This window comes from Oncorhynchus mykiss, chromosome 1, assembly GCF_013265735.2.
Source record: "Oncorhynchus mykiss isolate Arlee chromosome 1, USDA_OmykA_1.1, whole genome shotgun sequence".
NCBI lineage: Eukaryota > Metazoa > Chordata > Actinopteri > Salmoniformes > Salmonidae > Oncorhynchus > Oncorhynchus mykiss.
In genome coordinates, this window is record NC_048565.1 from 90,116,159 (window position 1) to 90,142,176 (window position 26,018).

A 26,018-nucleotide genomic window follows, 5' to 3' on the forward strand; every position below is an offset into this window, starting at 1 on the left:
TAGAGATAGAAATAATGGGGTGCAAATAAATAGGGTTTATGGCGTTCACCTTTCACCTACCTTTCCCATGAAATACCTCACATCCTCTGCATTATATCATAGGCATTATATTTAGACATTGCATCTAGTGCTCCCATCGTTTCCTCTTGGCAGTGGAGGAGTGTTGGATGGAGTGATTCTTCAGCAGTTCTTTTCACGGTGTGATTTCCGGGTAAGAGCCAACTTCAAGGAAACCGATTTTATTCAACACACCGGTTCAAACAGCTTTTCTTCTGTCTGCTATAAGGGCTTGTGTTGTGATGCAGGACCACTAGATACGAGTAAAGACCGTGTTCAGAACCGGAGGAGGGGGATGTGCTGATGGTATTTATTTGAAGATTTATGACAATTTTCCGATTTCAGTATCAAACAACATGATGCAAGACACGGCAAACTGCAGAGGTTTATAAAGGACTATAAAGGTCATATTGTTACACATTTGAGAAATATAATAAACATAAAGAACTGGCTTACTTGGTTGAGTACTTGTCATGCTAAGAGGACAAGCATCAATCACAATTCATACTAAAAATGGGAAACTGTAATTATACTACACGTGTTTTCTGTCATTTTCAAGTATAGTCTTCCGTTCAGGTGAGAAAACATTTTGGTCCAATCTGAAGGCTCTTCTTTCTGGGTCAGTTCACTTAGACATAGAACCATTTGTCAACTGAGAAAAGAAGTAGAAAATGTTCCATTGTAAGTGTGAAATCCAACAAAGTTGAATATATAGACATATAGATAACGTATAGAGATATTTAGTAAATAAATCACAGGTGTATTGAATTTAAATAAGATTAATTTCACGTCAAAGCACATACCAATGGAATTAACTAACAAAATAAATACACACCTGCACTTGGAATAGGGTCTTCAGGGCCAAAAACACATGCCTACAAGACAATATCATTATTATCAATATTACTTATCAAGCACACATTAATATTACAGCTAAGCTGTTTTAGTAGGATAAGCCAAATAAGTGAAAGGAACTCACGGCATCAACAACAGCCTTAGCATCAGTAGTGGAACAGCAGAATGGACTGTCTGTGACACAGGTGTTGGTACTGGATCAGAAGAGAAAAACACAAATAGAACTGTTTAATTTGAGAAGAAAGGGATGCCTCTGTAAAATAAAAAATATAACTGTTTTAGTTGAGAAGACTCTGTAAAAACACAAATAGAACTGTTTTAGTTGAGAAGACTCTGTAAAAACACAAATATAACTGTTTTAGTTGAGAAGACTCTGTAAAAACACACATAGAACTGTTTTAGTTGAGAAGACTCTGTAAAAACACAAATAGAACTGTTTTAGTTGAGAAGACTCTGTACAAACACAAATAGAACTGTTTTAGTTGAGAAGACTCTGTAAAAACACAAATATAACTGTTTTAGTTGAGAAGACTCTGTAAAAACACAAATAGAACTTTTTTAGTTGAGAAGACTCTGTACAAACACAAATAGAACTGTTTTAGTTGAGAAGACTCTGTAAAAACACAAATAGAACTGTTTTAGTTGAGAAGACTCTGTAAAAACACAAATTGAACTGTTTTAGTTGAGAAGACTCTGTAAAAACACAAATAGAACTGTTTTAGTTGAGAAGACTGTAAAAACACAAATATAACTGTTTTAGTTGAGAAGACTCTGTAAAAACACAAATATAACTTTTTTAGTTGAGAAGACTCTGTACAAACACAAATAGAACTGTTTTAGTTGAGAAGACTCTGTAAAAACACAAATAGAACTGTTTTAGTTGAGAAGACTCTGTAAAAACACAAATTGAACTGTTTTAGTTGAGAAGACTCTGTAAAAACACAAATAGAACTGTTTTAGTTGAGAAGACTCTGTAAAAACACAAATAGAACCGTTTTAGTTGAGAAGACTCTGTAAAAACACAAATAGAACTGTTTTAGTTGAGAAGACTCTGTAAAAACACAAATAGAACTGTTTTAGTAAAAACAAGCCATTGACTGAACTAAACCGTCTTATATTGTTTTATCGTTGTTTGTTTTTACTCGTCTTCGTAGGAATGCATCCGCATCACTGACAGCCTATTGAACAGACGGCCATATTACACAGAGATTGTAAATCTATATCTCAGTCTCACCAGTTCAGTTCTCCAGCGTTGGTCTTTTTGGAGATCAGCGACTTCCAAAACTCGTGAGTTTCCTTGACTGTCTTAAGAGCAAAGTCCTGGAGGGGGGAAGCATGTCAAATGATTCCCTGCATGCTTCAGAAAATAAAACCCTGCATACACCTCCACTATACTACTCTCTGTACTGAGCAGAAAGTACGTTGTGTCCCAAATGGCACCTTAGTCCCTTTATAGTGCACTTCTTTTGACCAGGGCCCATAAAAAGTAGTGCACTATGGGAATCGAGTTCCACCCTTGATATGTTCCATATTTCAATATAAAAAAAAGAGTAACAATGTGTACTTACACTGTAATACACTTTTATGTTATTGTTTTATTGAATTGTGTGTGATTGAGTGTATAAATAGCCTGTCCTATGAGTGATTTAGAGCAGGGATGTCAAGGCATTGTTTTTCGTCCGGAGGGCCGCACTGAAAATCGGTTGTATTTCCACGCCGTCAAAATTAGCCAAAAATGTTCCTCTAACCACAGTGTGAGGAATTTTCCATGCTTCCTGACTGTCTAGTTTTCATTTGGGTGATTATTATCACTGCTACACAGTTTATATTTGGTTTGAGTCATTTTAAAGTATATTGAGTTAGTTTTCCTACACGTTTATTTTACTCATACCAGCCGTGGGCTGGATTGGACCCCCTCGCGAGCTGGATTGGACCCCCTTCGGCCTGCGGGCCATAGGTTTGACATCCCTGATTTAGAGGAAGAATCCAATAGTAACTGACATCAATATCAATGTCTTGCTATTGGGCTTTGCTCTTGTTGGCCTTCGGTGCAGAACAAACAGGTGAAAACTGTATTTTTACCCTGTCCTTGAACTCTCCGTTAAATGCAAACTGGTTCTCAGGTTTTCCATCGGGAACTTTATATTTTTTGAACCACTCAAATGTAGCTTCCAGATACCCAGGCTTGAGTCTTCTTACGTCATCAATATCTGCATTGATCACAAGAAGAAGATGTGTATTCCATGGTTAGCCACAAACACATTTTAAAACACCCACTACTGTGTAACTGTTGATCAGATATCAGACAGACATTCAGGGTCTTAAAAGGTCTCTGAAAGAAAGTAAGTAACCTTGTCCAAGTCAGAATGGCCCATCAACTCACTACATACTGACACCTGCTCCTGTTTCTGTAGCGTGAGGCAGCTTGACGTATAAGTACATCATTCTGGACAGGATGCTAGTCTATTAAAGGGCCTCTAAAAAGCGATATATAAATCCCAATACATTCTGAATATGTATTAGATGTCCTCATACTGTTAAAGTTGTTGGCCTCTGGATCCTCCATGTTGATGACAATGACTTTCCAGTCTGTTTCTCCTTCGTCGATCAGAGCCAGAGTGCCCAACACCTTGACTTTAATCACCTCTCCACGAGAGCACACCTCAAAATCACAACGAGAGGGAGATGAAGAGAAGAAGAAGAAGTAGAAGAAGAAGACAAAGAAGAAGAATTAGAAGAAGAAGAATTAGAAGAAGAAGAAGTAGAAGAAGGAGAGAAAGAGAGAGAGATAAAGAGAAAGAGAGGAGAGAGAGAGAGAGAGAAAGAAAGAAAGAAAGAAAGAAAGAAAGAAAGAAAGAAAGAAAGAGAGAGAAATAAACAAAGAGAGAGAGAGAAAGAGAGAAAGAAAGAAAGAGTGAGAGAGAGAGAGAGAGAAAGAGAGAGAAAAAGGGAGAGAGAGAAAGAGAGAGAGAGAAAGAGAGACAGAAAGAAAGAGAGAGGGAGAAAGAGAGCGAGAGAAAGAGAGAGGGGGGAGGGAGAAAGAGAGCGAGAAAGAGAGAGAGAAAGAGAGAGAGAGAAGGAGAGAGAGAGGAGAGAGAGAAAGAGAGAGAGAGGGAAGGAGAGAGAGAGAAAGAGAGAGAGAAAGAGAGAGAGAGAAAGAAAGAAAGAAAGAAAGAAAGAAAGAAAGAAAGAAAGAAAGAAAGAAAGAAAGAGAAAGAAAGAACAAAGAGAGAAAAAGAAAGAGAGAGAGAGAGAGAAAGAGAGAGAGAAAAAGAGAGAGAGAGAAAGAGAGAGACAGAAAGAAAGAGAGAGTGGGGAGGGAGAAAGAGAGCGAGAAAGAGAGAGAGAAAGAGAGAGCGAGAGAGAAAGAGAGAGAGACAAAAAGAGAGAAAGAATGAGATTGACAACATTTAAATTAGAAGACTATGAATTAAGACAGTACATTCACACAACCACGTTCCTTTGACAAGCAGAAAAAACACACATTGAGTAACAACAGAACGTTTCCTCCATTCAATAAAGTTGTAGTGCAGTACCTTGTATCCTATGTCACAGATGTCAATAGGGTCATTGTCACCACAGCATCCTGTATCTGCGTCTTTATGGCCCGGGTCCTCCCATGTCTGAGAAATAAATAAAGACGAGAGAACAGTGATTGATAACCTGGTTCTATTTGAAATAAGCCACAACTTATAAAAGGCATTATAGAACATTCATAAATCCTACAGATGCTTCAGAAATCATTTAAAACCCCTATAGATTCTTCATAAATCATTCATAACCCCCTATAGATGCTTCATAAATCATTCATAAACCCTATAGATTCTTCATAAATCATTCATAACCCCTATAGATGCTTCATAAATCATTCATAAATCATTCATAACCCCTATAGATGCTTCAGAAATCATTCATAAATCATTTATAACCCCCTATAGATGCTTCAGAAATCATTCATAAATCATTCATAACCCCTATAGATGCTTCAGAAATCATTCATAACCCCTATAGATGCTTCAGAAATCATTCATAACCCCTATAGATGCTTCAGAAATCATTCATAACCCCTATAGATGCTTCAGAAATCATTCATAACCCCTATAGATGCTTCAGAAATCATTCATAACCCCTATAGATGCTTCAGAAATCATTCATAAACCCCTATAGATGCTTCAGAAATCATTCATAAACCCCTATAGATGATTCATAAATCATTCATAAACCCCTATAGATGCTTCAGAAATCATTCATAACCCCCTATAGATGCTTCAGAAATCATTCATAAACCCCTATAGATGCTTCAGAAATCATTCATAACCCCTATAGATGCTTCAGAAATCATTCATAACCCCTATAGATGCTTCAGAAATCATTCATAACCCCTATAGATGCTTCAGAAATCATTCATAACCCCTATAGATGCTTCAGAAATCATTCATAACCCCTATAGATGCTTCAGAAATCATTCATAACCCCTATAGATGCTTCAGAAATCATTCATAAACCCCTATAGATGCTTCATAAATCATTCAGAAATCATTCATAAACCCCTATAGATGACTCAGAAATCATTCAGAAATCATTTATAAACCCCTATAGATGATTCAGAAATCATTCATAACCCCTATAGATGCTTCATAAATCATTCATAACCCCTATAGATGCTTCAGAAATCATTCATAACCCCTATAGATGCTTCAGAAATCATTCATAACCCCTATAGATGCTTCAGAAATCATTCATAACCCCTATAGATGCTTCAGAAATCATTCATAAACCCCTATAGATGCTTCAGAAATCATTCATAAACCCCTATAGATGATTCATAAATCATTCATAAACCCCTATAGATGCTTCAGAAATCATTCATAACCCCCTATAGATGCTTCAGAAATCATTCATAAACCCCTATAGATGCTTCAGAAATCATTCATAACCCCTATAGATGCTTCAGAAATCATTCATAACCCCTATAGATGCTTCAGAAATCATTCATAACCCCTATAGATGCTTCAGAAATCATTCATAACCCCTATAGATGCTTCAGAAATCATTCATAACCCCTATAGATGCTTCAGAAATCATTCATAACCCCTATAGATGCTTCAGAAATCATTCATAAACCCCTATAGATGCTTCATAAATCATTCATAAATCATTTATAAACCCCTATAGATGATTCAGAAATCATTCATAACCCCTATAGATGCTTCATAAATCATTCAGAAATCATTCATAAACCCCTATAGATGATTCAGAAATCATTCAGAAATCATTTATAAACCCCTATAGATGATTCAGAAATCATTCATAACCCCTATAGATGCTTCATAAATCATTCATAACCCCTATAGATGCTTCAGAAATCATTCATAACCCCTATAGATGCTTCAGAAATCATTCATAACCCCTATAGATGCTTCAGAAATCATTCATAAACCCCTATAGATGCTTCAGAAATCATTCATAAACCCCTATAGATGATTCATAAATCATTCATAAACCCCTATAGATGCTTCAGAAATCATTCATAACCCCCTATAGATGCTTCAGAAATCATTCATAAACCCCTATAGATGCTTCAGAAATCATTCATAACCCCTATAGATGCTTCAGAAATCATTCATAACCCCTATAGATGCTTCAGAAATCATTCATAACCCCTATAGATGCTTCAGAAATCATTCATAACCCCTATAGATGCTTCAGAAATCATTCATAACCCCTATAGATGCTTCAGAAATCATTCATAACCCCTATAGATGCTTCAGAAATCATTCATAAACCCCTATAGATGCTTCATAAATCATTCATAAATCATTTATAAACCCCTATAGATGATTCAGAAATCATTCATAACCCCTATAGATGCTTCATAAATCATTCAGAAATCATTCATAAACCCCTATAGATGATTCAGAAATCATTCAGAAATCATTTATAAACCCCTATAGATGATTCAGAAATCATTCATAACCCCTATAGATGCTTCATAAATCATTCATAAATCATTTATAAACCCCTATAGATGATTCAGAAATCATTCATAACCCCTATAGATGCTTCATAAATCATTCATAAATCATTTATAAACCCCTATAGATGATTCAGAAATCATACATAACCCCTATAGATGCTTCAGAAATCATTCAGAAACCATTCATAACCCCCTATAGATGCTTCAGAAATCATTCATAACCCCTATAGATGCTTCAGAAATCATTCAGAAATCATTCATAAACCCCTATAGATGCTTCAGAAATCATTCATAACCTCTATAGATGCTTCAGAAATCATTCAGAAATCATTCATAAACCCCTATAGATGATTCAGAAATCATTCATAACCCCTATAGATGCTTCATAAATCATTCATAAATCATTCATAAACTCCTATAGATGATTCAGAAATCATTCATAACCCCTATAGATGCTTCAGAAATCATTCAGAAATCATTCATAAACCCCTATAGATGCTTCAGAAATCATTCAGAAATCATTCATAACCCCTATAGACGCTTCATAAATCATTCATAAACCCCTATAGATGCTTCAGAAATCATTCATAACCCCCTATAGATGCTTCAGAAATCATTCATAAATCATTCATAACCCCTATAGATGTTTCAGAAATCATTCATAAACCCCTATAGATGCTTCAGAAATCATTCATAAATCATTCATAACCCCTATAGATGCTTCATAAATCATTCATAAACCCCTATAGATGCTTCAGAAATCATTCATAAATCATTTATAAACCCCTATAGATGATTCAGAAATCATTCATAACCCCTATAGATGCTTCAGAAATCATTCATAAATCATTTATAAACCCCTATAGATGATTCAGAAATCATTCATAAATCATTTATAAACCCCTATAGATGATTCAGAAATCATTCATAAACCCCTATAGATGATTCAGAAATCATTCATAAACCCCTATAGATGATTCAGAAATCATTCATAACCCCTATAGATGCTTCAGAAATCATTCATAAACCCCTATAGATGATTCAGAAATCATTCATAAACCCCTATAGATGCTTCATAAATCATTCAGAAATCATTCATAAACCCCTATAGATTCTTCAGAAATCATTCAGAAATCATTCATAACCCCTATAGATGCTTCATAAATCATTCATAAACCCCTATAGATGCTTCATAAATCATTCATAAATCATTCATAAACCCCTATAGATGATTCAGAAATCATTCATAACCCCTATAGATGCTTCAGAAATCATTCAGAAATCATTCATAAACCCCTATAGATGCTTCAGAAATCATTCAGAAATCATTCATAACCCCTATAGATGCTTCATAAACCATTCATAAACCCCTATAGATGCTTCAGAAATCATTCATAACCCCCTATAGATGCTTCAGAAATCATTCATAAATCATTCATAACCCCTATAGATGCTTCAGAAATCATTCATAAACCCCTATAGATGCTTCAGAAATCATTCATAAATCATTCATAACCCCTATAGATGCTTCATAAATCATTCATAAACCCCTATAGATGCTTCAGAAATCATTCAGAAATCATTCATAACCCCTATAGATGATTCAGAAATCATTCATAACCCCTATAGATGCTTCAGAAATCATTCATAAATCATTCATAAACCCCTATAGATGCTTCAGAAATCATTCATAAATCATTTATAAACCCCTATAGATGATTCAGAAATCATTCATAACCCCTATAGATGCTTCAGAAATCATTCATAAATCATTTATAAACCCCTATAGATGATTCAGAAATCATTCATAAATCATTTATAAACCCCTATAGATGATTCAGAAATCATTCATAAACCCCTATAGATGATTCAGAAATCATTCATAAACCCCTATAGATGATTCAGAAATCATTCATAACCCCTATAGATGCTTCAGAAATCATTCATAAACCCCTATAGATGATTCAGAAATCATTCATAAACCCCTATAGATGCTTCATAAATCATTCATAAATCATTTATAAACCCCTATAGATGATTCAGAAATCATACATAACCCCTATAGATGCTTCAGAAATCATTCAGAAACCATTCATAACCCCCTATAGATGCTTCAGAAATCATTCATAACCCCTATAGATGCTTCAGAAATCATTCAGAAATCATTCATAAACCCCTATAGATGCTTCAGAAATCATTCATAACCCCTATAGATGCTTCATAAATCATTCATAAATCATTCATAAACTCCTATAGATGATTCAGAAATCATTCATAACCCCTATAGATGCTTCAGAAATCATTCAGAAATCATTCATAAACCCCTATAGATGCTTCAGAAATCATTCAGAAATCATTCATAACCCCTATAGATGCTTCATAAATCATTCATAAACCCCTATAGATGCTTCAGAAATCATTCATAACCCCCTATAGATGCTTCAGAAATCATTCATAAATCATTCATAACCCCTATAGATGTTTCAGAAATCATTCATAAACCCCTATAGATGCTTCAGAAATCATTCATAAATCATTCATAACCCCTATAGATGCTTCATAAATCATTCATAAACCCCTATAGATGCTTCAGAAATCATTCATAAATCATTTATAAACCCCTATAGATGATTCATAAATCATTCATAACCCCTATAGATGCTTCAGAAATCATTCATAAATCATTTATAAACCCCTATAGATGATTCAGAAATCATTCATAAATCATTTATAAACCCCTATAGATGATTCAGAAATCATTCATAAACCCCTATAGATGATTCAGAAATCATTCATAAACCCCTATAGATGATTCAGAAATCATTCATAACCCCTATAGATGCTTCAGAAATCATTCATAAACCCCTATAGATGATTCAGAAATCATTCATAAACCCCTATAGATGCTTCATAAATCATTCAGAAATCATTCATAAACCCCTATAGATTCTTCAGAAATCATTCAGAAATCATTCATAACCCCTATAGATGCTTCATAAATCATTCATAAACCCCTATAGATGCTTCATAAATCATTCTTAAATCATTCATAAACCCCTATAGATGATTCAGAAATCATTCATAACCCCTATAGATGCTTCAGAAATCATTCAGAAATCATTCATAAACCCCTATAGATGCTTCAGAAATCATTCAGAAATCATTCATAACCCCTATAGATGCTTCATAAACCATTCATAAACCCCTATAGATGCTTCAGAAATCATTCATAACCCCCTATAGATGCTTCAGAAATCATTCATAAATCATTCATAACCCCTATAGATGCTTCAGAAATCATTCATAAACCCCTATAGATGCTTCAGAAATCATTCATAAATCATTCATAACCCCTATAGATGCTTCATAAATCATTCATAAACCCCTATAGATGCTTCAGAAATCATTCAGAAATCATTCATAACCCCTATAGATGATTCAGAAATCATTCATAACCCCTATAGATGCTTCAGAAATCATTCATAAATCATTCATAAACCCCTATAGATGCTTCAGAAATCATTCATAAATCATTTATAAACCCTATAGATGATTCAGAAATCATTCATAACCCCTATAGATGCTTCAGAAATCATTCATAAATCATTTATAAACCCCTATAGATGATTCAGAAATCATTCATAAATCATTTATAAACCCCTATAGATGATTCAGAAATCATTCATAAACCCCTATAGATGATTCAGAAATCATTCATAAACCCCTATAGATGATTCAGAAATCATTCATAACCCCTATAGATGCTTCAGAAATCATTCATAAACCCCTATAGATGATTCAGAAATCATTCATAAACCCCTATAGATGCTTCATAAATCATTCATAAATCATTTATAAACCCCTATAGATGATTCAGAAATCATACATAACCCCTATAGATGCTTCAGAAATCATTCAGAAACCATTCATAACCCCCTATAGATGCTTCAGAAATCATTCATAACCCCTATAGATGCTTCAGAAATCATTCAGAAATCATTCATAAACCCCTATAGATGCTTCAGAAATCATTCATAACCTCTATAGATGCTTCAGAAATCATTCAGAAATCATTCATAAACCCCTATAGATGATTCAGAAATCATTCATAAACCCCTATAGATGCTTCATAAATCATTCATAAATCATTCATAAACTCCTATAGATGATTCAGAAATCATTCATAACCCCTATAGATGCTTCAGAAATCATTCAGAAATCATTCATAAACCCCTATAGATGCTTCAGAAATCATTCAGAAATCATTCATAACCCCTATAGATGCTTCATAAACCATTCATAAACCCCTATAGATGCTTCAGAAATCATTCATAACCCCCTATAGATGCTTCAGAAATCATTCATAAATCATTCATAACCCCTATAGATGCTTCAGAAATCATTCATAAACCCCTATAGATGCTTCAGAAATCATTCATAAATCATTCATAACCCCTATAGATGCTTCATAAATCATTCATAAACCCCTATAGATGCTTCAGAAATCATTCAGAAATCATTCATAACCCCTATAGATGATTCAGAAATCATTCATAACCCCTATAGATGCTTCAGAAATCATTCATAAATCATTCATAAACCCCTATAGATGCTTCAGAAATCATTCATAAATCATTTATAAACCCCTATAGATGATTCAGAAATCATTCATAACCCCTATAGATGCTTCAGAAATCATTCATAAATCATTTATAAACCCCTATAGATGATTCAGAAATCATTCATAAATCATTTATAAACCCCTATAGATGATTCAGAAATCATTAATAAACCCCTATAGATGATTCAGAAATCATTCATAAACCCCTATAGATGATTCAGAAATCATTCATAACCCCTATAGATGCTTCAGAAATCATTCATAAACCCCTATAGATGATTCAGAAATCATTCATAAACCCCTATAGATGCTTCATAAATCATTCATAAATCATTTATAAACCCCTATAGATGATTCAGAAATCATACATAACCCCTATAGATGCTTCAGAAATCATTCAGAAACCATTCATAACCCCCTATAGATGCTTCAGAAATCATTCATAACCCCTATAGATGCTTCAGAAATCATTCAGAAATCATTCATAAACCCCTATAGATGCTTCAGAAATCATTCATAACCTCTATAGATGCTTCAGAAATCATTCAGAAATCATTCATAAACCCCTATAGATGATTCAGAAATCATTCATAACCCCTATAGATGCTTCATAAATCATTCATAAATCATTCATAAACCCCTATAGATGATTCAGAAATCATTCATAACCCCTATAGATGCTTCAGAAATCATTCAGAAATCATTCATAAACCCCTATAGATGCTTCAGAAATCATTCATAAATCATTCATAACCCCTATAGATGCTTCAGAAATCATTCATAAACCCCTATAGATGCTTCAGAAATCATTCATAAATCATTCATAACCCCTATAGATGCTTCAGAAATCATTCATAAATCATTCATAACCCCTATAGATGCTTCAGAAATCATTCATAAACCCCTATAGATGCTTCAGAAATCATTCATAAATCATTCATAACCCCTATAGATGCTTCATAAATCATTCATAAACCCCTATAGATGCTTCAGAAATCATTCATAAATCATTCATAACCCCTATAGATGATTCAGAAATCATTCATAACCCCTATAGATGCTTCATAAATCATTCATAAATCATTTATAAACCCCTATAGATGATTCAGAAATCATTCATAACCCCTATAGATGCTTCAGAAATCATTCATAAATCATTTATAAACCCCTATAGATGATTCAGAAATCATTCATAAATCATTTATAAACCCCTATAGATGATTCAGAAATCATTCATAAACCCCTATAGATGATTCAGAAATCATTCATAAACCCCTATAGATGATTCAGAAATCATTCATAACCCCTATAGATGCTTCAGAAATCATTCATAAACCCCTATAGATGATTCAGAAATCATTCATAAACCCCTATAGATGCTTCATAAATCATCCATAAATCATTTATAAACCCCTATAGATGATTCAGAAATCATACATAACCCCTATAGATGCTTCAGAAATCATTCAGAAACCATTCATAACCCCTATAGATGCTTCATAAATCATTCATAAACCCCTATAGATGCTTCAGAAATCATTCATAACCCCCTATAGATGCTTCAGAAATCATTCATAAATCATTCATAACCCCTATAGATGCTTCAGAAATCATTCATAAACCCCTATAGATGCTTCAGAAATCATTCATAAATCATTCATAACCCCTATAGATGCTTCATAAATCATTCATAAACCCCTATAGATGCTTCAGAAATCATTCATAAATCATTCATAACCCCTATAGATGATTCAGAAATCATTCATAACCCCTATAGATGCTTCATAAATCATTCATAAATCATTTATAAACCCCTATAGATGATTCAGAAATCATTCATAACCCCTATAGATGCTTCAGAAATCATTCATAAATCATTCATAACCCCTATAGATGCTTCAGAAATCATTCAGAAATCATTCATAAACCCCTATAGATGCTTCAGAAATCATTCATAAATCATTCATAACCCCTATAGATGCTTCAGAAATCATTCATAAACCCCTATAGATGCTTCAGAAATCATTCATAAATCATTCATAACCCCTATAGATGCTTCAGAAATCATTCATAAATCATTCATAACCCCTATAGATGCTTCAGAAATCATTCATAAACCCCTATAGATGCTTCAGAAATCATTCATAAATCATTCATAACCCCTATAGATGCTTCATAAATCATTCATAAACCCCTATAGATGCTTCAGAAATCATTCATAAATCATTCATAACCCCTATAGATGATTCAGAAATCATTCATAACCCCTATAGATGCTTCATAAATCATTCATAAATCATTTATAAACCCCTATAGATGATTCAGAAATCATTCATAACCCCTATAGATGCTTCAGAAATCATTCATAAATCATTTATAAACCCCTATAGATGATTCAGAAATCATTCATAAATCATTTATAAACCCCTATAGATGATTCAGAAATCATTCATAAACCCCTATAGATGATTCAGAAATCATTCATAAACCCCTATAGATGATTCAGAAATCATTCATAACCCCTATAGATGCTTCAGAAATCATTCATAAACCCCTATAGATGATTCAGAAATCATTCATAAACCCCTATAGATGCTTCATAAATCATCCATAAATCATTTATAAACCCCTATAGATGATTCAGAAATCATACATAACCCCTATAGATGCTTCAGAAATCATTCAGAAACCATTCATAACCCCTATAGATGCTTCATAAATCATTCATAAACCCCTATAGATGCTTCAGAAATCATTCATAACCCCCTATAGATGCTTCAGAAATCATTCATAAATCATTCATAACCCCTATAGATGCTTCAGAAATCATTCATAAACCCCTATAGATGCTTCAGAAATCATTCATAAATCATTCATAACCCCTATAGATGCTTCATAAATCATTCATAAACCCCTATAGATGCTTCAGAAATCATTCATAAATCATTCATAACCCCTATAGATGATTCAGAAATCATTCATAACCCCTATAGATGCTTCATAAATCATTCATAAATCATTTATAAACCCCTATAGATGATTCAGAAATCATTCATAACCCCTATAGATGCTTCAGAAATCATTCATAAATCATTTATAAACCCCTATAGATGATTCAGAAATCATTCATAAATCATTTATAAACCCCTATAGATGATTCAGAAATCATTCATAAACCCCTATAGATGATTCAGAAATCATTCATAAACCCCTATAGATGATTCAGAAATCATTCATAACCCCTATAGATGCTTCAGAAATCATTCATAAACCCCTATAGATGATTCAGAAATCATTCATAAACCCCTATAGATGCTTCATAAATCATCCATAAATCATTTATAAACCCCTATAGATGATTCAGAAATCATACATAACCCCTATAGATGCTTCAGAAATCATTCAGAAACCATTCATAACCCCCTATAGATGCTTCAGAAATCATTCAGAAATCATTCATAAACCCCTATAGATGCTTCAGAAATCATTCATAACCTCTATAGATGCTTCAGAAATCATTCAGAAATCATTCATAAACCCCTATAGATGATTCAGAAATCATTCATAACCCCTATAGATGCTTCATAAATCATTCATAAATCATTCATAAACCCCTATAGATGATTCAGAAATCATTCATAACCCCTATAGATGCTTCAGAAATCATTCAGAAATCATTCATAAACCCCTATAGATGCTTCAGAAATCATTCAGAAATCATTCATAACCCCTATAGATGCTTCAGAAATCATTCATAACCCCCTATAGATGCTTCAGAAATCATTCATAAATCATTCATAACCCCTATAGATGCTTCAGAAATCATTCATAAACCCCTATAGATGCTTCAGAAATCATTCATAAATCATTCATAACCCCTATAGATGCTTCATAAATCATTCATAAACCCCTATAGATGCTTCAGAAATCATTCATAAATCATTCATAACCCCTATAGATGATTCAGAAATCATTCATAACCCCTATAGATGCTTCATAAATCATTCATAAATCATTCATAAACCCCTATAGATGCTTCAGAAATCATTCATAAATCATTTATAAACCCCTATAGATGATTCAGAAATCATTCATAACCCCTATAGATGCTTCAGAAATCATTCATAAATCATTTATAAACCCCTATAGATGATTCAGAAATCATTCATAAATCATTTATAAACCCCTATAGATGATTCAGAAATCATTCATAAACCCCTATAGATGATTCAGAAATCATTCATAAACCCCTATAGATGATTCAGAAATCATTCATAACCCCTATAGATGCTTCAGAAATCATTCATAAACCCCTATAGATGATTCAGAAATCATTCATAAACCCCTATAGATGCTTCATAAATCATTCATAAACCCCTATAGATGATTCAGAAATCATTCATAAACCCCTATAGATGATTCAGAAATCATTCATAAATCATTCATAAACCCCTATAGATGATTCAGAAATCATTCATAAACCCCTATAGATGATTCAGAAATCATTTATAAACCCCTATAGATGATTCAGAAATCATTCATAAATCATTTATAAACCCCTATAGATGATTCAGAAATCATTCATAAACCCCTATAGATGATTCAGAAATCATTCATAAACCCCTATAGATGATTCAGAAATCATTCATAACCCCTATAGATGCTTCAGAAATCATTCATAAACCCCTATAGATGATTCAGAAATCATTCATAAACCCCTATAGATGCTTCAGAAATCATTCATAACCCCTATAGATGCTTCATAAATCATTCATAACCCCCTATAGATGCTTCAGAAATCATTCAGAAATCATTCATAAACCCCTATAGATGATTCAGAAATCATTCATAACCCCTATAGATGCTTCAGAAATCATTCATAAACCCCTATAGATGATAAACCCAGGCCCTGCATGTCCCCAGGCACCCTCATTTGTTGACTTCTGTGATCGAAAAAGCCTTGGTTTCATGCATGTCAACATCAGAAGCCTCCTCCCTAAGTTTGTCTTACTCACTGCTCTAGCACACTCTGCTAACCCTGATGTCCTTGCCGTGTCTGAATCCTGGCTCAGGAAGGCCACCAAAAATTCTGAGATTTCCATACCCAACTATAACATCTTCCGTCAAGATAGAACTGCCAAAGGGGGAGGAGTTGCAGTCTACTGCAGAGATAGCCTGCAAAGTAATGTCATACTTTCCAGGTCCATACCCAAACAGTTCGAACTACTAATTTTGAAAATTACTCTCTCCAGAAATAAGTCTCTCACTGTTGCCGCCTGCTACCGACCCCCCTCAGCTCCCAGCTGTGCCCTGGACACCATTTGTGAATTGATCGCCCCCCACCTAGCTTCAGAGTTTGTTCTGTTAGGTGACCTAAACTGGGATATGCTTAACACCCCGGCAGTCCTACAATCTAAGCTAGATGCCCTCAATCTCACTCAAATCATCAAGGAACCCACCAGGTACAACCCTAACTCTGTAAACAAGGGCACCCTCATTGACGTCATCCTGACCAACTGGCCCTCCAAATACACCTCCGCTGTCTTCAACCAGGATCTCAGCGATCACTGCCTCATTGCCTGTATCCGCTACGGAGCCGCAGTCAAACGACCACCCCTCATCACTGTCAAACGCTCCCTAAAACACTTCTGTGAGCAGGCCTTTCTAATCGACCTGGCCCGGGTATCCTGGAAGGACATTGACCTCATCCCGTCAGTTGAGGATGCCTGGTCTTTCTTTAAAAGTAACTTCCTCACCATTTTAGATAAGCATGCTCCGTTCAAAAAACGCAGAACTAAGAACAGATATAGCCCCTGGTTCACTCCAGACCTGACTGCCCTCGACCAGCACAAAAACATCCTCTGGCGGACTGCACTAACATCGAATAGTCCCCGCGATATGCAACTGTTCAGGGAAGTCAGGAACCAATACACACAGTCAGTCAGGAAAGCTAAAGCCAACTTCTTCAGGCAGAAGTTTGCATCCTGTAGCTCCAACTCCAAAAAGTTCTGGGACACTGTGAAGTCCATGGAGAACAAGAGCACCTCCTCCCAGCTGCCCACTGCACTGAGGCTAGGTAACACGGTCACCACCGATAAATCCATGATTATCGAAAACTTCAACAAGCATTTCTCAACGGCTGGCCATGCCTTCCGCCTGGCTACTCCAACCTCGGCCAACAGCTCCCCCCCCCCCGCAGCTACTCGCCCAAGCCTCTCCAGGTTCTCCTTTACCCAAATCCAGATAGCAGATGTTCTGAAGAGCTGCAAAACCTGGACCCGTACAAATCAGCTGGGCTTGACAATCTGGACCCTCTATTCCTGAAACTATCCGCCGCCATTGTCGCAACCCCTATTACCAGCCTGTTCAACCTCTCTTTCATATCGTCTGAGATCCCCAAGGATTGGAAAGCTGCCGCAGTCATCCCCCTCTTCAAGGGGGGCGACACCCTGGACCCAAACTGTTACAGACCTATATCCATCCTGCCCTGCCTATCTAAGGTCTTCGAAAGCCAAGTCAACAAACAGGTCACTGACCATCTTGAATCCCACCGTACCTTCTCCGCTGTGCAATCTGGTTTCCGAGCCGGTCACGGGTGTACCTCAGCCACGCTCAAGGTACTAAACGATATCATAACCGCCATCGATAAAAGACAGTACTGTGCAGCCGTCTTCATAGACCTTGCCAAGGCTTTCGACTCTGTCAATCACCGTATTCTTATCGGCAGACTCAGTAGCCTCGGTTTTTCGGATGACTGCCTTGCCTGGTTCACCAATTACTTTGCAGACAGAGTTCAGTGTGTCAAATCGGAGGGCATGCTGTCCGGTCCTCTGGCAGTCTCTATGGGGGTGCCACAGGGTTCAATTCTCGGGCCGACTCTTTTCTCTGTATATATCAATGATGTTTCTCATGCTGCGGGCGATTCCCTGATCCACCTCTACGCAGACGACACCATTCTATATACTTCCGGCCCGTCCTTGGACACTGTGCTATCTAACCTCCAAACGAGCTTCAATGCCATACAGCACTCCTTCCGTGGCCTCCAACTGCTCTTAAACGCTAGTAAAACCAAATGCATGCTGTTCAACCGTTCGCTGCCTGCACCCGCACGCCTGACCAGCATCACCACCCTGGATGGTTCCGACCTTGAATATGTGGACATCTATAAGTACCTAGGTGTCTGGCTAGACTCTAAACTCTCCTTCCAGACCCATATCAAACATCTCCAATCGAAAATCAAATCAAGAGTCGGCTTTCTATTCCGCAACAAAGCCTCCTTCACTCACGCCGCCAAACTTACCCTAGTAAAACTGACTATCCTACCGATCCTCGACTTCGGCGATGTCATCTACAAAATTGCTTCCAACACTCTACTCAGCAAACTGGATGCAGTTTATCACAGTGCCATCCGTTTTGTCACTAAAGCACCTTATACCACCCACCACTGCGACTTGTATGCTCTAGTCGGCTGGCCCTCGCTACATATTCGTCGCCAGACCCACTGGCTCCAGGTCATCTACAAGTCCATGCTAGGTAAAGCTCCGCCTTATCTCAGTTCACTGGTTACGATGGCAACACCCATCCGTAGCACGCGCTCCAGCAGGTGTATCTCACTGATCATCCCTAAAGCCAACACCTCATTTGGCCGCCTTTCGTTCCAGTTCTCTGCTGCCTGTGACTGGAACGAATTGCAAAAATCGCTGAAGTTGGAGACTTTTATCTCCCTCACCAACTTCAAACATCTGCTATCTGAGCAGCTAACCGATCGCTGCAGCTGTACATAGTCTATTGGTAAATAGCCCACCCATTTTCACCTACCTCATCCCCATACTGTTTTTATTTATTTATTTTTCTGCTCTTTTGCACACCAATATCTCTACCTGTACATAACCATCTGATCATTTATCACTCCAGTGTTAATCTGCATAATTGTAATTATTTGCCTACCTTCTCATGCCTTTTGCACACAATGTATATATAGACTCCCCTTTTTTCTACTGTGTTATTGACTTGTTAATTGTTTACTCCATGTGTAACTCTGTGTTGTCTGTTCACACTGCTATGCCTTATCTTGGCCAGGTCGCAGTTGTAAATGAGAACTTGTTCTCAACTAGCCTACCTGGTTAAATAAAGGTGAAATAAAAAAAATAAAAATAAAAATTCAGAAATCATTCATAACCCCTATAGATGATTCAGAAATCATTCATAACCCCTATAGATGATTCAGAAATAATTCATAACCCCTATAGATGATTCAGAAATCATTCATAACCCCTATAGATGCTTCAGAAATCATTCAGAAATCATTCATAAACCCCTATAGATGATTCAGAAATCATTCATAACCCCTATAGATGATTCAGAAATCATTCATAACCCCTATAGATGATTCAGAAATCATTCATAACCCCTATAGATGATTCAGAAATCATTCATAACCCCTATAGATGCTTCAGAAATCATTCAGAAATCATTCATAAATCCCTATAGATGATTCAGAAATCATTCATAACCCCTATAGATGATTCAGAAATCATTCATAACCCCTATAGATGCTTCAAAAATCATTCATAAATCATTCATAAACCCCTATAGATGATTCAGAAATCATTCAGAAATCTTTTATAAACCCCTATAGATGATTCAGAAATCATTCATAACCCCTATAGATGCTTCAGAAATCATTCAGAAATCATTCATAAACCCCTATAGATGATTCAGAAATCATTCATAACCCCTATAGATGATTCAGAAATCATTCATAACCCCTATAGATGCTTCATAAATCATTCATAACCCCCTATAGATGATTCAGAAATCATTCATAACCCCTATAGATGATTCAGAAATCATTCATAACCCCTATAGATGCTTCATAAATCATTCATAACCCCCTATAGATGCTTCAGAAATCATTCAGAAATCATTCATAAACCCCTATAGATGATTCAGAAATCATTCATAACCCCTATAGATGATTCAGAAATCATTCATAAACCCCTATAGATGATTCAGAAATCATTCATAACCCCTATAGATGCTTCATAAATCATTCATAACCCCCTATAGATGCTTCAGAAATCATTCAGAAATCATTCATAAACCCCTATAGATGATTCAGAAATCATTCATAACCCCTATAGATGCTTCATAAATCATTCAGAAATCATTCATAACCCCTATAGATGCTTCAGAAATCATTCAGAAATCATTCATAAACCCCTATAGATGCTTCAGAAATCATTCATTAACCCCTATAGATGATTCAGAAATCATTCATAACCCCTATAGATGATTCAGAAATCATTCATAACCCCTATAGATGCTTCATAAATCATTCATAACCCCCTATAGATGATTCAGAAATCATTCATAACCCCTATAGATGATTCAGAAATCATTCATAACCCCTATAGATGATTCAGAAATCATTCATAACCCCTACAGATGCTTCATAAATCATTCATAACCCCCTATAGATGCTTCAGAAATCATTCAGAAATCATTCATAAACCCCTATAGATGATTCAGAATTCATTCATAACCCCTATAGATGATTCATAAATCATTCATAAACCCCTATAGATGCTTCAGAAATCATTCATAACCCCTATAGATGATTCAGAAATCATTCATAACCCCTATAGATGATTCAGAAATCATTCATAACCTCTATAGAAGCTTCAGAAATCATTCATAACCCCTATAGATGATTCAGAAATCATTCATAAACCCCTATAGATGCTTCATAAATCATTCATAACCCCTATAGATGATTCAGAAATCATTTATAAACCCCTATAGATGCTTCAGAAATCATTCATAACCCATATAGATGATTCAGAAATCATTCATAACCCCTATAGATGATTCAGAAATCATTTATAAACCCCTATAGATGCTTCATAAATCATTCATAACCCCTATAGATGATTCAGAAATCATTTATAAACCCCTATAGATGCTTCCGAAATCATTTATAAACCCCTATAGATGCTTCAGAAATCATTCATAACCCCTATAGATGCTTCAGAAATCATTCATAACCCCTATAGATGATTCAGAAATCATTCATAACCCCTATAGATGCTTCAGAAATCATTCATAACCCCTATAGATGCTTCAGAAATCATTCATAACCCCTATAGATGATTCAGAAATCATTCATAACCCCTATAGATGCTTCAGAAATCATTCATAACCCCTATAGATGATTCAGAAATCATTCATAACCCCTATAGATGCTTCAGAAATCATTAATAACCCCCTATAGATGATTCAGAAATCATTCATAACCCCCTATAGATGATTCAGAAATCATTCATAAACCCCTATAGATGCTTCAGAAATCATTCATAACCCCTATAGATGCTTCAGAAATCATTCATAACCCCTATAGATGATTCAGAAATCATTCATAACCCCTATAGATGCTTCAGAAATCATTCATAACCCCTATAGATGCTTCAGAAATCATTCATAACCCCTATAGATGCTTCAGAAATCATTCATAACCCCTATAGATGATTCAGAAATCATTCATAACCCCTATAGATGCTTCAGAAATCATTCATAACCCCTATAGATGCTTCATAAATCATTCATAACCCCCTATAGATGCTTCATAAATCATTCATAACCCCTATAGATGCTTCAGAAATCATTCATAGGTAAATCTCATGCTAGAAAACTACTGATAAGGAAGGGAAAAATTTGTGTTTTCTTTTAAACTGTACTTTTATAAACTTTCAATACATTTAACCGAAATGTTTCTATTCTAGGGAGAGATGGTCCACCCCTGGTTAACTTGCCTGAGGGATGGCTCCATAGTTCCAGATGTATCCTTTGTGTGGAAACACGTTGGCCACATAACGAAGGGTCCCCTTCTTGATGTCTTGCTTCAATGGATTTAGAGGGTCTTTGGTGGCAATCTGAGGAAAACAATACAACATTCACGTGAAACAACGAACGGAGATATTAAGTGACGGATGACTCTGTACCTGTTTACTATGCGTTTGCAGTAGAATACTGAATAAACAATAAGCATAAAACCATACTGCTCATTCTAATTGGAGTGGAGCGAGAACTTCACCTCTGTCTCAGCAGAGCTTCTTTCAAGGTGCCGTACATTGAGGCAAACAAAGGATCATACGACTACAAGACAAGTAGTGAAACAAACCTCCATCTTTGCGTTGGTCCATCTGGGTACCTCAACAACAGCATGGAAGATGTTCTGTTGGAGGAAATAACCAAGGTTAACACCAATGTTTCAGATATCACCACATTTATGTTGAAAAACACAATTACATAATGATTGTTGATTAATCACACACACACACACGCACACACACACACACACACACACCTGAGCTTCATCTGCATAAATTGGTATGTCATGGAATGGAGAGACGTGTTTTCCCTCAGTATTTCCTGTGTAGAGAGACAGTGATGAATGGACAGTATATCAGAAACATTATACTGTACTAATACATTGCAGTAACTTCAAACGACCTGATTATTAATAATGAACAGTAACGTGGGGGACTGACGCCAACATGGAACTCATCAACTCACATACAGACATACTGTAGATGCCTATTTTGCATCTTTATTTTATCATTCATATTCTATACTGTAGCATGAGAGACATACTGTAGATCTCTATACTGTAGCATGAGAGACATACTGTAGATGCCTATACTGTAGCATGAGAGACATACTGTAGCATGAGAGACATACTGTAGATGCCTATACTGTAGCATGAGAGCCATACTGTAGATGCCTATACTGTAGTATGAGAGACATACTGTAGATGCCTATACTGTAGCATGAGAGACATACTGTAGATCCCTATACTGTAGCATGAGAGACATACTGTAGATCCCTATACTGTAGCATGAGAGCCATACTGTAGATCCCTATACTGTAGCATGAGAGCCATACTGTAGTGTGTACATGTCAAGCAGTATAGCGACCACCACTAAGCTAGTTCATTACGTACCGAGCTAGACGCAGACAGTCTAATTTCTTTAGCTCCATAAATACAGTATATATATACCAAACTATACAGTGATGTATTGAGAGAGCTGGTCACTCACTGAAGAACACCCTGTAATCCAGTGTGTTGGGCTTGCCCCTCTCCTCGATGGTGAAGCTCATGTCTACTGCCTTATTTTGTTCAGTCTGCTTCTTGGTACTGCTGCTAGTGGGCGTACTTCCTGTACTGCCTGTAGGAGTAGACAATGGGAAGCCCATCTCCTCGTCATGCAGGTTAACTAGTAGGTTAAGACCGTAGGTTGGAGTGTGAAGGAGAGTGTGAGCAGGAGGCATGTGCTCCTCTTAAGGCCATGGCAACGCAGGGGTTGGTGACGTCAGGCTTGATCTGTGTATCTGTGTGTGTGTGTGTGTGTCAACAGAAGGGGGGGGGGGGGGGCAAGTCTATAAGTCTCTGTGTTAGTCGGTGAACAAGGAACTACCTTCAATGTTACAATAACTGCACAGTTAAATATAGCACAGTACCCGGGTGAATTTAGACTTTGAGAAAGCTATAATTGGTCCTTGGTAGCCTAACCTAATCTCTTTGCTGTATAGTCCTACCACTTCCTTGTAAGTCCCTGATCCCTACTGCTGTATAAGACAACTAGATCAGAGGCTAGTCTAAATACAACACATTACTGTCCTTGGTTGGTATGTGTTTTGATGCCCAGTTGTAACGGCCGTTGTTGGTGGAAGGAGAGGAGGACCAAAATGCGCGTGGTAAGTGTCCATATTGATAATTTATTATCATAAGAACACTAAACAAAATAACAACGGAGAATGAACGAAACGAAACAGTCCTGTCTGGTGTAGACTCAAAACAGAAAACAATCACCCACAACTCAAAAGTGAAAACAGGCTACCTAAATATGGTTCTCAATCAGGGACAACGACTGACAGCTGCCTCTGATTGAGAACCATACCAGGCCAAACACAGAAATCCCAAAACATAGAAAAAGGAACATAGACAACATAAAACAAAGACATAACAAAAGAACTAAGGCCAGAACGTGACACCAGTTCCCTCCATAATGTAGCAGATATACAATATAACAGCGTCCGCTGGCCTAAACGTCTGGGCTTTTTGAGTCCCTCATCATTCCAACTGAAAGAGATGGAGCTGACTGGTGGTTAGAGTTCGACCAATTAAGACCATGCTTAAGTCTTATGTCCATGGCATGACCTTTCACCACCTGATTAGGTCCCAAATGGCACCCTATTCCCTAAATAGTGCACTTTTGACCAGAGACCCATGGTGCTTGAGGGCAATCTTACAGACTGCAAATGCAAATAAAATAAATATAAATCTGGTAAATAAATAATAACCTGGTCTTCATGCTCTGAAAACAGAACCTGGTATTCATGCTCTGAAAACAGAACCTGGTATTCATGCTCTGAAAACAGAACCTGGTATTCATGCTCTGAAAACAGAACCTGGTATTCATGCTCTGAAAACAGATAATAACCTGGTATTCATGCTCTGAAAACAGATAATAACCTGGTATTCATGCTCTGAAAACAGATAACCTGGTCTTCATGCTCTGAAAACAGATAATAACCTGGTCTTCATGCTCTGAAAACAGATAATAACCTGGTCTTCATGCTCTGAAAACAGATAATAACCTGGTCTTCATGCTCTGAAAACAGATAACCTGGTATTCATGCTCTGAAAACAGATAACCTGGTATTCATGCTCTGAAAACAGACAACCTGGTATTCATGCTCTGAAAACAGATAATAACCTAGTCTTCATGCTCTGAAAACAGATAACAACCTGGTCTTCATGCTCTGAAAACAGATAACAACCTGGTCTTCATGCTCTGAAAACAGATAACCTGGTCTTCATGCTCTGAAAACAGAACCTGGTATTCATGCTCTGAAAACAGATAATAACCTGGTATTCATGCTCTGAAAACAGATAACTGCATAACAAATTATGTGCATGAAGACTAAGTTATCTACCTATCTGGTCTCAACTCCTTACCTTGAATTTGGCCTTGGTTCATCATCCCTCTTATGAATGTCTCCAACTTAAAAATAAATCAATCTACATTTCCACACAACGGGTCGTGTAACAATCAACCAAACTATATAGACTACATTTAGCAAGCAAATTAATCCAAGGAGCTGATCAAATACAAATTTGGAATAAAAATATTTATTCTTTGTTTTCTAAATGAGTAAAGTCAGTCCATTCGCATGTGAAGCTACAAAGTGGGTGACGCCAGTGAACTCAGTCTGATTGATTTAGTTGTCCTCTACACAAGGAGGGACAGCATCACTCCAATTAGGATTGATTTATTTGTCCTCTACACAAGGAGGGACAGCATCTCTCCAATTAGGATTGATTTATTTGTCCTCTACACAAGGAGGGACAGCATCTCTCCAATTAGGATTGATTTAGTTGTCCTCTACACAAGGAGGGACAGCATCTCTCCAATTAGGATGATAGGTTGAAGATACATTTAAAAA

At 36.2% G+C, this 26,018-nt stretch overlaps 1 protein-coding gene across 3 annotated transcripts; it reads right to left on the minus strand.

Annotated features, from left to right (window-relative positions):
* Nucleotides 1-342: 342 nt before the first annotated feature.
* Nucleotides 343-25,672, minus strand: LOC110515022 (inorganic pyrophosphatase). 3 transcript variants are annotated; one of them, XM_036988488.1, is made up of 12 exons: nucleotides 25,531-25,672; nucleotides 23,609-23,737; nucleotides 22,876-22,940; nucleotides 22,690-22,743; nucleotides 22,322-22,441; nucleotides 4,449-4,535; nucleotides 3,448-3,574; nucleotides 2,995-3,122; nucleotides 2,147-2,232; nucleotides 1,037-1,106; nucleotides 893-932; nucleotides 343-709 (listed from the first exon to the last, which is right to left on the minus strand). In XM_036988488.1, the coding sequence occupies exons 1-12, from the start codon at nucleotides 25,553-25,555 to the stop codon at nucleotides 687-689; spliced, it is 954 nt and encodes a 317-aa protein (XP_036844383.1). In that variant the 5' UTR covers nucleotides 25,556-25,672; the 3' UTR covers nucleotides 343-686. The 3 variants fall into 3 exon arrangements, with proteins under 3 accessions (XP_036844383.1, XP_036844385.1, XP_036844379.1); XM_036988490.1 differs by lacking the exon at nucleotides 23,609-23,737 and having other exon boundaries at nucleotides 25,531-25,663; XM_036988484.1 differs by lacking the exon at nucleotides 25,531-25,672 and having other exon boundaries at nucleotides 23,609-23,903.
* Nucleotides 25,673-26,018: the final 346 nt, after the last annotated feature.

Bases quoted from the DNA above. Each gene is read 5' to 3' on its own strand.
- LOC110515022 (XM_036988484.1), bottom strand. From the start codon at position 23,840: ATGCCTCCTGCTCACACTCTCCTTCACACTCCAACCTACGGTCTTAAC. The intron at 22,941-23,608 runs GTGAGTGACCAG...CTCTCTACACAG, and splicing joins GGATTACAGGGTGTTCTTCA to GAAATACTGAGGGAAAACAC. The intron at 2,233-2,994 runs GTAAAAATACAG...TCCCCCCTCCAG, and splicing joins ACGGAGAGTTCAAGGACAGG to GACTTTGCTCTTAAGACAGT.